Source organism: Alosa alosa, chromosome 15 (assembly GCF_017589495.1).
Source record: "Alosa alosa isolate M-15738 ecotype Scorff River chromosome 15, AALO_Geno_1.1, whole genome shotgun sequence".
NCBI lineage: Eukaryota > Metazoa > Chordata > Actinopteri > Clupeiformes > Clupeidae > Alosa > Alosa alosa.
Genome location: NC_063203.1, coordinates 23,003,245 through 23,018,244, shown reverse-complemented (window position 1 = coordinate 23,018,244; position 15,000 = coordinate 23,003,245). Strand labels below are relative to the sequence as shown.

At 47.6% G+C, this 15,000-nt stretch overlaps 1 protein-coding gene across 1 annotated transcript in view; it reads right to left on the bottom strand.

Moving 5' to 3' along the window:
• The window catches only part of rsrc1 (arginine/serine-rich coiled-coil 1), a 161,851-nt gene that overhangs the window by 121,579 nt on the left and 25,272 nt on the right, over positions 1-15,000 (bottom strand). Inside the window, exon 4 of the mRNA XM_048264036.1 lies at positions 11,006-11,056. Coding sequence (XP_048119993.1) covers positions 11,006-11,056 — 51 coding nt within the window. The remainder of the gene's footprint in view (positions 1-11,005; positions 11,057-15,000) is intronic.

The following is a 15,000-nucleotide window of genomic DNA, read 5'->3' as shown; positions in this document are numbered from 1 at the left end:
ATAACACACACACACCTACACACAATACACACATTGGTGCATGACACACAGACACACACTCTCTCACACACTCACACACAGACACACACTCTCTCACACACACACACACACACACACACAAGCGCAACACATCTGGGGCAGAACCAGACACAGCCAAACATGCAGCCTATGACATTGGATCAGAAACACCCCGCTGATGAGCGCCTAGCAGTTCAAACCCTGTTTATTAACCGGCGCGATATGGTCCTCGGCTGCATCACACGGCCTCCTTTAATTCCATCATCAGCATCGCCCACACCGCCCTCCACATGGAGAAACACACACCGCCGACAGACCTCGCTTAGGTGGAGGAGGGAAGAGGAGAGGAAAGGAGGGGAGGGAAGGAGGGAGAGAAAAGGAGAGACGAGAAGAGGGGAGGGAGAGGAGGAGGAGGAGGAGGAGGGTATGGGGCTGCTAATATTGCAAGCTCGTTGGTGAGCATTAGTGCTGTTTTATCAGCCGCCAAATGTGATTTCATATGTCCTGCTGTCACAGTGTGAGCAGAACGGATGAGAGAAAGAGAGAGATGGGGGGGAGAGAGAGAGAGAGAGAGAGAGAGAGAGAGAGAGAGAGAAAGGAAAGGGATAACTATATTACAGGCATGAAGCGCGAGAAACAAGCAGAGAAGTGCAGGCATTAACCCAGCGGATAAATTAACTACCCGTAGAGAAATCAAAAGAAAGAGGTATGAACAGCCAGCCAACAGAATTAGAGCCAGGGGATAAGAGATGGAGGGAGAGACAGAGATAGAGAGAAAAAGAGGGAGAAAAGAGAGGGAGAGATAGAGAGAAAGGGGGAGAGAACGATTTGGGGAGTATGAGAGCGAGAGATGGAGAGAAAAAAACGGAGAAAGAGAGAGAGAGAGAGAGAGAGAGAGAGAGAGAGGTAGAGAGAGAGAGAGAGAGAGAGAGAGAGAGAGAGAGAGCGTGAGAGAGAGAGAGAGAGAGAGAGAGGTAGAGAGAGAGAGAGAGAAAGAGAGAGAGAGAGGTAGAGAGAGAGAGAGAGAGAGAGAGAGAGAGAGAGAGAGAGGAGAGAGAGAGAGAGAGAGAGAGAGGTAGAGAGAGAGAGAGAGAGAGAGAGAGAGGTAGAGAGAGAGAGAGAGAGAGAGGGCCTGTTTGGGCTGCCGCCACCGAGGCTGCCGCTGTGACCCCACTGTATGTATACAGAATTCACACGCCGCTATGGGTCTTTTACACACACTGGACTCTAGCTGAGTGGATACGGGCCGAGTGCTGTGGGACACAAAGGAACAACACAAGTCTGAAATGACACTGATCCTGAGTAAACCTAACTAACATGCACAAGGCACTCATTATTATTACATTAATTTCCATACAGCCAGAAATGCAATGACACCAGTGTCATGCTTTCAGTGGGTTTAAACTGAGAAAAATAAAGTAATTTGCATAATAAACAGACATTTAGGTGAAATGAAAGCCAGTGAGCACAACACAGGGACACATTAACATGGGGGCAAATGCAGCTTCACAGCTGACCTGTGTCACAGTAACTGCCCCACAGTAACTGCCCCCTCCAGAGGCCACCTTTCCAGAGGCTACACATCCTCCTGACTATCTGACCATCTCTGTTACTTAGACAATAGAAACATTTCATTCAATAGAGATTCACTGCTATAAGCCAGAGGTGGTGAATACACAGGGAACACTTAACAGGGAAGCACTTACAAAGATGCTCACTGATTACCTAATTATGTGAACAAACCTTGCATGTTGGACCGAGCTCAAATATATCTTTTGACAACTATAAGAGGGAGGGATAGAGAAGCCCAGAGAGAAAAAGAGAGATGGGAAAAATAGAGAGATGAGTGTGGAGAAAAAAAAAGAAGAGAGAGAGAACAGGTTTTGTTGACAAGCACATTTCCATAACCCTCTTAAATCTGCAGGGCTGACTGTCATGTTGGGTTTTCATAACCTCCTGCTCCAAATCATCCTGCCTTCATCCTCTTCCCCTCTTGCTCTCTCTCTCTCTCTCTCTCTCACTTTATCTCTCTCTCCTTTACATTCTCTCTCTCTATAAACCAGCCACAGCCAGGAAAATTAACACCCAACACTACTCCCATCACACTATTCCACCTAGGACACAACCATAAAATGCATGTGTGCATGTGCATGTGTGTGTGTGTGTGTGTGTGTGTGTGTGTGTGTGTGTGTGTGTGTGTGTGTGTGTGTGTGTGTGTGTGTGTGTCTGTCATGGAGGCACTGATTATGTGTTATGGGGGAGATGAGGCGGTGTGGGGGGTGGGGGGGTTGCAGTGCTAGGCAACATGGCCTGGATCTCCCAAATCTAATTGGATTGTGGCAGATTTTATTTGGCCGAGCCTGGGTCCTGTCATCAGAATCCAGGCTTGGCTTCGAACACCCCACGTGTGTGTGTGTGTGTGTGTGTGTGTGTGTGTGTGTGTGTGTGTGTGTGTGTGTGTGTGTGTGTGTGTGTGTGTGTGTTTATGCGTAACACTTACACATATATTCTCAGTATGTAAACTACATCTTTTTGCGCATTCAAATAAAATGTTAAAAATGCTACAAGTCTGGCAAAGACTACACAATGAAATCGTACTCTTCGTCTCCTCTGAAGCCAACGGCGTGAGTGTGTGAGTGTGTGTGTGTGTGTGTTGGTTTAACTACTTCTAATGGCTAACCAGATTACAGAGCGCACTAAGTGGATTGTCACAGCTCTCTATCTCTCGCTTGGGGTGTCTCTACCGCGATTAGCTGAGGCCAGACCCAGATCCCTCGACACACACACACACACACACACACACTTATCCCCCAAAAAGGCCATATTAGAGTGACACATTCAATGTTCAACACCAGGAGTTAATATTTGACACAATGAGTCAACAATCATATTATAAGACCACTATGGGTTTCTGTGTGTGTGTGTGTGTGTGTGTGATAGAGGGAGATGGAGAGAGAGAGAGAGAGAGGAGAAAGAGAGAGAGTGAAAGCAAGCAAGAGAGAGCATTTTGCTCCCAAAGCCGAGATTTTTCATGATGCAAAAACAGAGAGACCAGAGGTCTGTTGATCCAATGAAAACAGATAAATAAAATCAACAAATAAACAAATAACTATAAATTGTATCAAGAGGCAAATGCAGGATACTCAAAATGAGCGCATCTCTTCCAAACCCCATTATATTTATATCTCTTTCACACACACAAACACACACACACAAACACACAGCAAAAAAGTGTGCCGTCTTGCATCCAAACACGGACACACACACATACAAACATACAAACATACAAACACACACACACATCACGGAGCTCACTTCTGTAAACTCATATCGGGGTAAATTTATGAAGGAGCGCTTGTTCCTTCCCCTTGTCTGATCCGTGCTCATCAGTGCCTTAGAGCAACAGGAGACAGATCTAACGGTTACTAACTCAGCCCAGAGCAAAACACACACACACACATACACAGAGCCACACACATACACACACACACACACACACACACACACACACACACACACACACACACACACACACACACACACAGACCCACACACATGCACACACACACACACACACACACACACACACACACACACACACACACACACAGACCCACACACACAGACACACACACACACACACACACACACACACACACACACACACACACACACACACACACACACACACGCACACAGACCCACACACATACACACAGACCCACACACATACACACACACACAGAGACACACACACATACACACATACACAGACCCACACACACACATACACACACACATACACAGACCCACACACATACACACACACACACACACACCCACAGACCCACACACACAGACCCACACACACACACACACACACACACACACAGACCCACACACACACACACACACACACACACACACACACACACACATACACACACACACATAGACACACACACAGACCCACACACACACACACACACCCACACACACACACACACACACACACAGACCCACACACATACACAGACCCACACACATACACACACACACACACACACACACACACACACACACACACACACACACACATACACACACACACATACCCACACACATACAGACCCACACATACACAGACCCATACACATACACAGACCCACACACATACACACATACACACACACATACACAGACACACACACACACACACACACACACACACACACACACACACACACACACAGACCCACACACACACTGACACATGCACAGACCCACACACATACACACACACACAGAGACCCACACACATACACAGACCCATACACATACACAGACCCACACACATACACATACACACACACATACACAGACCCACACACATACACACAGACCCACACACACATACACACACACACACACACAGACCCACACATTACACACACACACACACATACCCACACACATACACACACACACACACACCCACACACATACACACACACACACAGACCCACACACATACACACAATACACACAGACCCACACACATACACACACACCCCACACACACACACACACACAGACCCACGCACATACACACACACCCAGACCCGCACACATACACACACACACACACAGACCCATATACATACACACACACACACACACACACACACACATAAACACACACACACACACACACACACACACACACACTTAAAATAAAGAGAGAATTACACCCCTTTAGAAGTCTTCTCTCTGTGCTCTCTGCTCTTTGGGCAAGCAGGCCCAGTTAGTCAGAGTTTTCCTGCTGAGTTGAAGTGTTTGCCTCAGGAGTGAAGGAGGGGTGTGTGTGTGTGTGTGTGTGTGTGTGTGTGTGTGTGTGTGTGTGTGTGTGTGTGTGTGTATGAGAGCAAGCTACCCAATGAGGCTGTGTGCTTTTAACTGAGTCTTTCATCATTACATGTGCTGTTAAAAACTGCTAAATTATAGTATGTCAAAAGGCTAGAGTTCTCCTCTCTTTCATCCCCTCTCTCTCTCTCTGTCTCCCTCTTCTCTCTCTGTCTTTGTCTCTAACTATCATTCTCGTGTGTTTTCATGTAAATGGGCTGTCGGACCTCCAGAGAGGAGTGTGTCTTGAGGGGTTGGTCAATTGGTAGCCTTGCATGCAGGCCCACTCCAGCAGATCGCCTCCCTAATCTACCCACCCACACACACACACACACACACAAAACCATCCACCATGCCCTGTGGCTTTACAACCTCTCACACACACACACACACACACACACACACACACACACACAGAAGATTCATTGATTTAATTCGATGCAAAGACAATTTAGCAGTTCTCTGGTGTTTGAAGCTGCCTCTTGGCCCAGACACAGCCTAAAGAGCTACTGAAAGAAGTTTTCTATTCGTACACACACACAACGCATGCAAACACACCAGTAAACACAAAACATAAGGGGTGTGTGGGTGTGTGTCAGTGTTCAATGTTAGCTGCTATACAAGGGCGATATTAGTGTGTGTGTGTGTCTCCCTGTAATGAGCGGTTGCTGTAATGTGCTAACGGAAGCGCCTAAAACAGAATCAGAGGGAACACGCACGTGCATGCACACACACATACACACGCACACACACATACACACACAAACACACTCTCCACAGAGCAAAAGTCATCAAAACAGCCCAGCTATCTTGGGCTAACAAACTCCCCCACCCTCCCAAAAGAGCTCTCCGTTGCCACAGAGACGACCTCACAACCTTAGAGCCGAATCTGGACTCTCGAACCCGGCCACCACTAAACAATCAGGCCGCGCAAAACCCAACCGGAGTAAGAAGGTGGAGTTGACTGGACCATCCAATCAGCACCTGTGATATAAGAGATGGAAGCAAGTGATGATGCAATAATGGGCTGATGATTCTCTTTCCGGGTCCAGTGGCTTTCAGGAGCCGCTCGTTTTCCTCCATAAACAGTAAAATAAACTAGTTTGCCCGATGTGTTTTAACCTCATTAAAACGGATTTAACAACCAGAGTATGGGTTTGCTATGCACAGGTTCACATCATCAGTCCAATAGGGCACAGGAGACAAATGTATGAGGGCAGAAAAGTCATATGACGGGGGAGCTGTGTGACAAGTGGCTACTTCCAGGCTGCGTATGGGCCAGGGTTCCATTCCAACTCGTGGCCAAATCACATCTACATTTCCAAATCACATCTACATTTCTCTCATCCCAACTCACTTCCTAGAATTCGTCACTGTCCTATCTAAATAAAGGTTAAAAAAGGGCAAAAGCACCAAAAATATATCTTTTCATTGTCAGATAACAGAAATCATTAGGTTATAGAGTGGTGCTGCAGATAATGGTATTTGGGGCAGCAAATCACATCCAGGACTTTCCTATCCAGAGGTGCTTTCAAATTCGAAAAACATAGGTGAACGTTTGCGGACAGTTTTTGTGAATGTCTGCCAACACATGCAGACATTCACATGCAAAAATATGCACATGCAAAACTTTGTACAAACATACACCCTCACCAGCCATTTAGCCTATGCCACCAGAGCAAGGCCACAGGGTGTGAATCTGTGTGTGTGTGTGTGTGTGTGTGTGTGTGTATGTGTGTGTGTGTGTGTGTGTGTGTGTCTGCAGTGTGCTGCTCCATTGGGATGCTTGCTCATGAAGCTACGGCCCTGAGCTGCCTCCTTACTTCCTGGTGGGCTGATAAATGTTTAATGAAGACACCACCACACACACGCACACACACAGGGCTTGGTGTCAGGCCCCCCGCTATGCAAGAAACCCCCTTTCATCCTGCCACATGTACAACGCACCCCACCCAACAAATGCACTGCACAACCTGGATGCAAATCCGCCATGCTGATGGATGGGTGTGTGTGTGTGTGTGTGTGTGTGTGTGTATGTATGAGGTGAAACCTAAAATATTTCCTTGACAACGGGCAAAAAGGCAAAGGTGTGCCAGCTGTCAGAAGAAAACAAAGGAGTACAACAGATATAAAGTGAGAGGGGGAGGAGAGAGAGGAGGGAGGGAGGGATGGAGAGAGAGAGAGAGAGGGAAACAGGGGGGTGGGGGGAGGGAAGGGGTAAAAAGCCAAAAGCGGAGTGTTTTATTCACGTACCTGGAACTCCTCAAACGCTTTAGCGCTCCAAGAGACGCACGCCTAGAGTGCAACAAAACTCCACTGTGGGGCACGCCACACACACACACACACACACACACACACACACACATACATACACAGACAAGTGCGCACGAGTGTGTGTGTGTGTGTGTGAGCACTTAACAGCCACCTGGAGCTGGTTAGCACTTGTCTTTGATCGGCCCTGTCAGCTCACTCTGCACACATACGGGAGGGAGGAAGGGAGAGAGAGAGGGAGGGAGGGAGGGAGGGAGAGAGGGAGAGAGAGAAAAAAAATGGGGGGCAGACAGAAAAACAGAAAAGCAAGAGAGAGAATGGAGAGAGAGAGAGAGAGAGAGAGAGAGAGAGAGAGAGAGAAAGAGGCCATGCTAACAATTAAAACAGCAAAGCAGCAATCATATCAATCAGACTCTGTTAGCCTCCATCACCAGCTCAGCACTAACGACCAGATACAACTCACGAGGGCAGTCATGGAGGCAGGACAGAGGAGAGAGAGAGAGAGAGAGAGAGAGAGAGACTGAAGAAAAAAATATGTGAAACAGAATGCAAGTGAAAAGAGAGTAACCGCAGCAAGCAGGTGGACTGGATTAAGACTGAGGCACTTGCAGGGAGGATACGAGAGAGAGAGAGAGAGAGAGAGAGAGAGAGAGAGAGAGAGAGACACTGTAAGAGTATAAGAGTATGGCAGTATCATGATAATGATATAAGAGTATGACAAGTATCTGGCGATGTGTGTGTGTGTGTGTGTGTGTGTGTGTGTGTGTGTGTGTGTGTGTGTGTGTGTGAGAGAGAGAGGGAGAAAGAGAGACACAGTAAGAGTATAAGAGTATGACAGTATGCGTGCACATGTGTGTGTGTGTGCGCGTGTGTGTGTGTGTGTGTGTGTGCGTGCGTGTGTGTACGAGAGCATAACAGAGAGTAAAAGAGAGGGTATACATATGTATATGAGTGTGAATGTGTGTGTATGTGCAATTGACAGTGTGTGTGTGTGTGTGTGTGTGTGTGGGTGATATCTGTACTAGCCCCTGTGGCTCAAGCCTAACGATCTCCCAGCTGGACGGCTCACTGCCCCACACAGCTAATTACCCCACCGCACAGATAACTCCATTTACACTCACCCTGCAGGACACACACACACACACACACACACACGTGAAGTCTGTCTGAGGTTTACAAACTGATGAAGGCATCAAATTAAAACTGTAAACAAATAAACAAAAGGCATTGCACAAATTCAACACACAGACAAACACATAAATACCCACTAACTAACACACACACACACACACACACACACACACAATCATATATGGTCGATCTCTCTCTGACGCACACACACATATAAAGTGGGGTCAGGTTAAAGCAGAGATCAGTATCTCTGCCTTTAGGATATTAAAGCCTTAATCACAAAATGGGGAGAGATAGACAACTGGCCAGCCCCATCTCTCTCTATATCTCTCTTTGAATGTGTGTGTGTGTGTGTGTGTGTGTGTGTGTGTGTGTGTGTGTGTGTGTGTGTGCGTGAGTCCGCATCTCAAATATTGGGCGATGTGTATCTGAGAAAGTTTAAATTAAGTAATAACTGTATAAAGAATAAATAACAATAAATAAATACATGATTGCCGAGTATTTCATATATGTCTTTATATGTGTGAGTGAGGTGGGTGGCAGAGGCTTAAGGTCCTGTACACACACACACACACACACACACACACACACAGTACATAGACACAGTACATACACACAGTACATACACACAGTACATACACACCAGAGGAGAACAGGGTTTTGGGACTCCCACCTGCCTAACCGATCCATCTGGCTAGTCTGACACCACGACAAGCTCCAACTCAGTTTGACTGACAGCTTTGGCTGCCCCCATCACATTACCCCATCACCCAATCAGATTAGGGCCTGGCCGTGGGGGCGGGCTGGGCCAGGGGGATCGGGGGGAACAAGCTTAGGCTGCGCCGCAGCTCCATATTACACCTGGAGCAATGACATCAGGTGCCCCCACAGGTACACCTGCTCCTCACAAACACACATGCCGGGGACACACTGGATCTCCATACACATACACCCAAATACTAGACATGTTCATTCACCCAGAGAGAGAGGAGAGAGAGAGAGAGAGAGAGAGAAAGGAGGGAGGAGGGGAGGAGGGAGGGAGGAGAGAGAGACAGGAGGGAGGGAGGGAGAGAGAGGGGAGGGAGAGAGAGACAGGAGGGAGGGAGGGAGGGAGAGAGGGAGGGAGAGAGAGAGACAGAGGGAGGGAGGGGGAGAGGGAGGGAGAGAGAGAGACAGGAGGAGGTAGGGGAGAGAGGAGGAGAGAGAGAGACAGGAGGGAGGGGGGGAGAGAGAGGAGGGAGAGAGAAAGGAGGGAGGTAGGGGGAGAGGGAGGAGAGAGAGAGACAGAGGGAGGTAGGGGAGAGAGGAGGAGAGAGAGAGACAGAGGGAGGTAGGGGGAGAGGAGAGAGAGAGAGAGACAGGAGGGAGGGGGAGAGAGGGAGGGAGAGAGAGAGACAGGAGGGAGGGGGGGGAGAGAGGGAGGGAGAGAGAGAGACAGGAGGGAGGGAGGGGGCAGTACTGTATGATGCATGAGGGTTTGTCTTTGTTTTCTTTCCTATATATACTACTAACTATCTGTAGCTTGTCATTACAAATGCTTTGGCAATACAAAGTGTATTTTTACCATGCCAATAAAGCTCTGTTCAATTATTGAATTATTATTATTGAATTAAATTACAGAACATTAAATTACAGGAGTGAGTGAGTGAGTGAGTGAGAGAGTGAGAGAGTGAGAGAGTGAGAGAGTGAGAGAGAGAGAGAGAGAGAGAGAGAGCAGAATATTAAATTCCATCTGCGCATGTTAGTGCAAGGAATTTTGGTAGCTTGTTTTGATGCCGAAACTTGGCAAACATAGCGAAAAGTGTGGCAAAAAGTTTCCACTTCTAGAGTGAAGACGAGGTCAATTTATTTATGTATTAAAACCTGAAAGTTTAAATTTGAAGATGGAATTTATGGGTGGGTGAAAGCCTTGTATGCTCAACAGACACAGATTTTGCGCACACTGCTGACAGATGAAGAATCGGTGAACCCCTCAAAGCAGCCTATTAGGCTAAGGCTAAAATGCAAAACAATAGCGGCTCTAATCTGGCCAAATTCACCTATTTTGCGGTCATGAATGAAATTCAGGGACAGAGAGCATGGAGAGGTCATGAGGCAGACACTAACTTCTACTGCACCTTGCTGCACATTACATGTTAATCAGCATTATTATGCTGATTAACATGTAAACAGGATTATTCAGTTTCTGCCAAACATGGAAACATCTTATTTTGAACATTGTCATAACCTGAATATGGTCCTTATTCAGAATATGGTGTGCATGGAAACGTAGTCACTGAAAGCAAAAGAGATTTAACCTACCTGTGTTACATCAGAGTGTGTGTGGTGTGTTTGTGTGTGTGTGTGAGTGTGTGTGTACGTGTGTGTGTGTGTGTGTGTGTGAGTACAGGTGAGGATGCGTACAATTAGTGTGAGGATCAAAGAGGGTGAGAGAGAAAGAGGGAGTAAAATGAGATTTAAAAGAGTGCACACAGAAAGAGAGATAGGATGGTTAGAATGGGAGGAAAGAGAGAGAGAGAGAGAGAGGGAGAGGGAACATTTCTTACGCCTTGGCTTTGTCTTCCCTCTCCTTGGCTTTCTCCTTCTCAAGCCCTCAGCCTCTTCGCTCTCTCGGCTCGCGGCTCTCTCTCTCGGCTCATTTATGGCGATTGCTGGCCTCTCGGCTGGGCGACTCTTCGCTGACCGGCTGCGCTCTTTCTGTCGACTATGGGACCTTCTGTGGCGGGAGTGAGACCTGACCTGGTTATGCACGCATCGCAAGACACACACACACACACACACACACACACACACACACACACACACACAAAAACAGAAAAGATAGAATCAGGCTGTGTTCTCATTTAATGTTAATGGGCGCAGCCATATTGGAAATTCGAAGTCAGGGTGCTCGGGGTTAGAACAACCTGACAAATAAGAATTGCAACTTCAGGGGGCGTTCCAATTGCAACTTCCTGCTCATAACTGGGAAATACGACTGGGAAAACGACTTACGAGTACAACTGAAACGCAGCATGACTATAAGTTTTACAGACCTGCCTTATCAAGATTACCGGTCCACATTTTGTCCATCAACCTCTGAATCTGTTTCAGCTCTGCTCTGGCCCTGATCCGGCTCTGTTGTGGCCCAGATCTGTCCCTGACCTGTCCCAGTGTCAGCGGTTCTGTGTGGGACGCGGAGTGCAGTGTTGCAGGCCTGCTGCTGGATCAATGGCTCCAGTCAATGGCCCAAAGACAGTCTGATTTACGAAGCCACTTACAGGACGTGCACCCCTCTCACCCGCACTCCCACCTGGCCACACACACACTCGCAACTACCTGGAGAGGAGATACACACACACACACACACACGCACACATGCGCACACACGCACACGTGCACACGCACACACACACTCCAGAGCATGGAGTAGGGAAGACTTATGACTGTAAGGTTGTGGTCGTATTGATTTCGATAAGTCATTTTCTAAATCAAACTGCAAAGCAATGGCGTCTTAGGGAGACAGGAACAGTTACGCACTAAGCCAAGAGGAGCCTCTCTCCCTCCTCATAACTCAGGCAGCGCCGGCTCCCAGCCACCTCCCAGGCTCCTACCATCACAACCATACAGAACCACTCTGCTCCCAGCCAGGCCCTACCGTCAGTGATACAGAACCAGTCTGCTCCCAGCTAGGCCCTACCATCACAATCACACAGAACCAGTCCGACTCAATCAGCACAATTTGAACGCAGCATATTCATTACTTAGAAATATCAATCAGTAAAATTAGAATTGTCTAAAAAGGTAAAACTACTGCATGAAAAAAAATGAAATGTATATGTTAGATGCATGAACTGTTTGCCAATCACTCAAAAAGGATCTTATATCTATCGAATCAACGCAGCAGCAAAACACACACACAAAAACACACACTCTCACTCATAAACAACCCTGCAGAACACACAGAAACAAAACGAACCCGTGCAGATTAAAATAAAAGAAGTGTGTGTGTGTGTGTGTGTGTGTGTGTGTGTGTGTGTGTGTGTGTGTGTGTGTAAGATATATATGCAAACGGAGAGCAAAGGCATCTGCTGAGCTGTTTTTAGAGGATCTCTGAAATAATTACACTTTGCATTAAATAGCGGCGGCACCCGTTATGTGTGGCCGCTCACATCAGTTAAGCACCCCATCGCCGCCAGTAGCTGAGTCTCGCTCGACTCCACTCGGCTCTGGCCGTCATTGATCTGATCCGCGGCGCTTACGCACACACAATCGCAGCCTTAAAAAGCCCCATTTCCATATTAAATGCCATTTTTCATGCATATTAATAAGTCGTTTTGTCGTTGCGAAATCCCCCCCCCCCCTTTACGGAGGGACAGCACTTTCCCTTAATCAGAGGACGGGCCATATGGCGCTTCGAGCTCCTGCTCGGCACGTCCCAAAATAGTTAAGCGTGAATTCCTTGTTTCTCCTTTTTTCCCGTTTTTACCAACGGAATGACTGATCTGACCTTTAACTGGGAACGGGAAAGTCGATCCCGTCAGCATACCTGCACTACATCAGTCGTTTGGTCTGAGGAGGTGTTCTCTCGCTGGAGCGGGTCTATGTCAATCTAACGGGCAGGCGTTTTGACAGAAAGACAGAGCTAATGCAGCTCTACTGTTCTTGAGTCCCTGTCAGAAACAGGACTCTGAGATACTGAGACAAAACAGCTGTAAAATCTCACAAAGACGTGAATGATTTCAACTAACACATTAAAGCATGGCTGACCCTAGACATGAGTGTGTTAGCCGTTCATGTTGGCCTAAGCCCAGGTGTGTGTGGGTGCCTGCGTGTGTGCTATGCTGTATGTCTGCTTGGGCCTAGCTTTATATGCATGTTTGCCTGGGCTCAGGCACAAGTGTGTGTGTGTGCGCTGTACGTCTTTGTCTGGGCCCAGATGTGTGTGCGAGGGTGTGTGTGTGGATGTGTGTGTGTGCATGCGTGTCCTGTGCCCAGGTGTGAGTTTGTTTGTGTGTGTGTGTGTGTGTGTGTCTGTCATGTGCCCAGGCGTGTGTGTGTGCGTGTGTGTGTGTGTGTGTGTGTGTGTGTGTGTGTGTGTGTGTGTGTGTATGTGTATGTGCATGTGTGTGCCCAGGGCGGGGCGTGTGTGTGTGTGTGTGTGTCCTGGGTGTTTATCCCCTTTCCTGTGGTCTGGGCCCTCCTGCTCCGGCTGCAAATTGCATTTATGGGAGTTAATAGAGTGAGGCGGCGACGCTGCTAAATGTCAATTTCATTACCAGGCCCTCCCCACCACACATTATTAGCCCATCTAAGGCCTGCTGTAAATGTGTTAATGCAAGACGCAACAGATAAACACACACACACACACAGGGAGCGCCAGGCCTCCCACATGCCAAGTATTTTCTATTTTACATGTATTTGGTGATTATCTGTGGAGGAAAAAGGCCATCCCCTATGGCCCTGACATATATTTGTGCTTCCTTTTAAAATGAGAACCTCACCGTGGGTGTGTGTGTGTGTGTGTGTGTGTGTGTGTGTGTGTGTGTGTGTGTTCCCCCTACATCGCTCCCCTGGCCAATCCATTAAATCTGGCCATTGCGATTGGCCAGGAAAATTTTCTGTGTGAATTATCAATAAAGTAATTACCACCAGTGTGTGTCAGTGTGTGTGTGTGTGTGTGTGTGTATGTGTATGTATGTGTGTGTGTGTGTGTGTGTGTGAGTGAAAGAGAGAGAGAGAGAGAGAGAGAGAGAGAGAGAGAGTGAGCGTGTGCGCGAGAGTGTGTGTGAGCAGCGACTGTGAAAGCTTATCAGGCCCAGGCCCCCCACATGGTCGCGGATATGATCCCCCACCACAATACCACAAACACGTGCGTTTGGGTAATTATGGGTGTGTGCTGTGAAGCAGGCGGGTGTTGTATGGCTGTTATCAGTGGGTATTATGTCCCTGCTGGAAAAGTTGTCTCTTTGGGGGGAAATTGGACATTAATGACGCGCGCGTGATAGCACTACTGCTTGGAAGCACCGGCCAGGGCAGACCTGCAGCGGCCCACGCCTGCTCAACTCATTATTATTCTCCTCCTGCTCTCTCTCTCTCTCTCTCTCCCCACCTCTCTCTCTTTCTCTGTTTTACCATATCTCTCTGTTTTACCATATCTCTCTGTTTTACCATATCTTCGTCCCCTCAGACACACTGGCCATAATTAAGGTTGATGGGTGTGTACGTGTGTGTGTGTGTGTGTGTGTGTGTGTGTGTGTGTTAGTGAGTTTGGATGTGTGTGAGGAGTGTGTGAGGAGTGTGTGAGGAGTGCCAGTTTGCCTGAATGGGGCTGTTAAAGAGATACACCACCATTTGGGGAAATACGTCCTGAGTCTGGAGATGTAGCCACGTCTAGCTCCAGCCTAGCATAGATCATTGAATCGGATTAGACCATTAGCATCTCGCCCGCTAGCATAGATCATTGAATCGGATTAGACCATTAGCATCTCGCCCGCTAGCATAGATCATTGAATCGGATTAGACCATTAGCATCTCGCCTGCTAGCATAGATCATTGAATCGGATTAGACCATTAGCATCTCGCCCGCTAGCATAGATCATTGAATTCGATTAGACCATTAGCATCTCGCCCGCCAGCATAGATCATTGAATCGATTAGACCATTAGCAGCATAGATCATTGAATCGGGACCCATTAG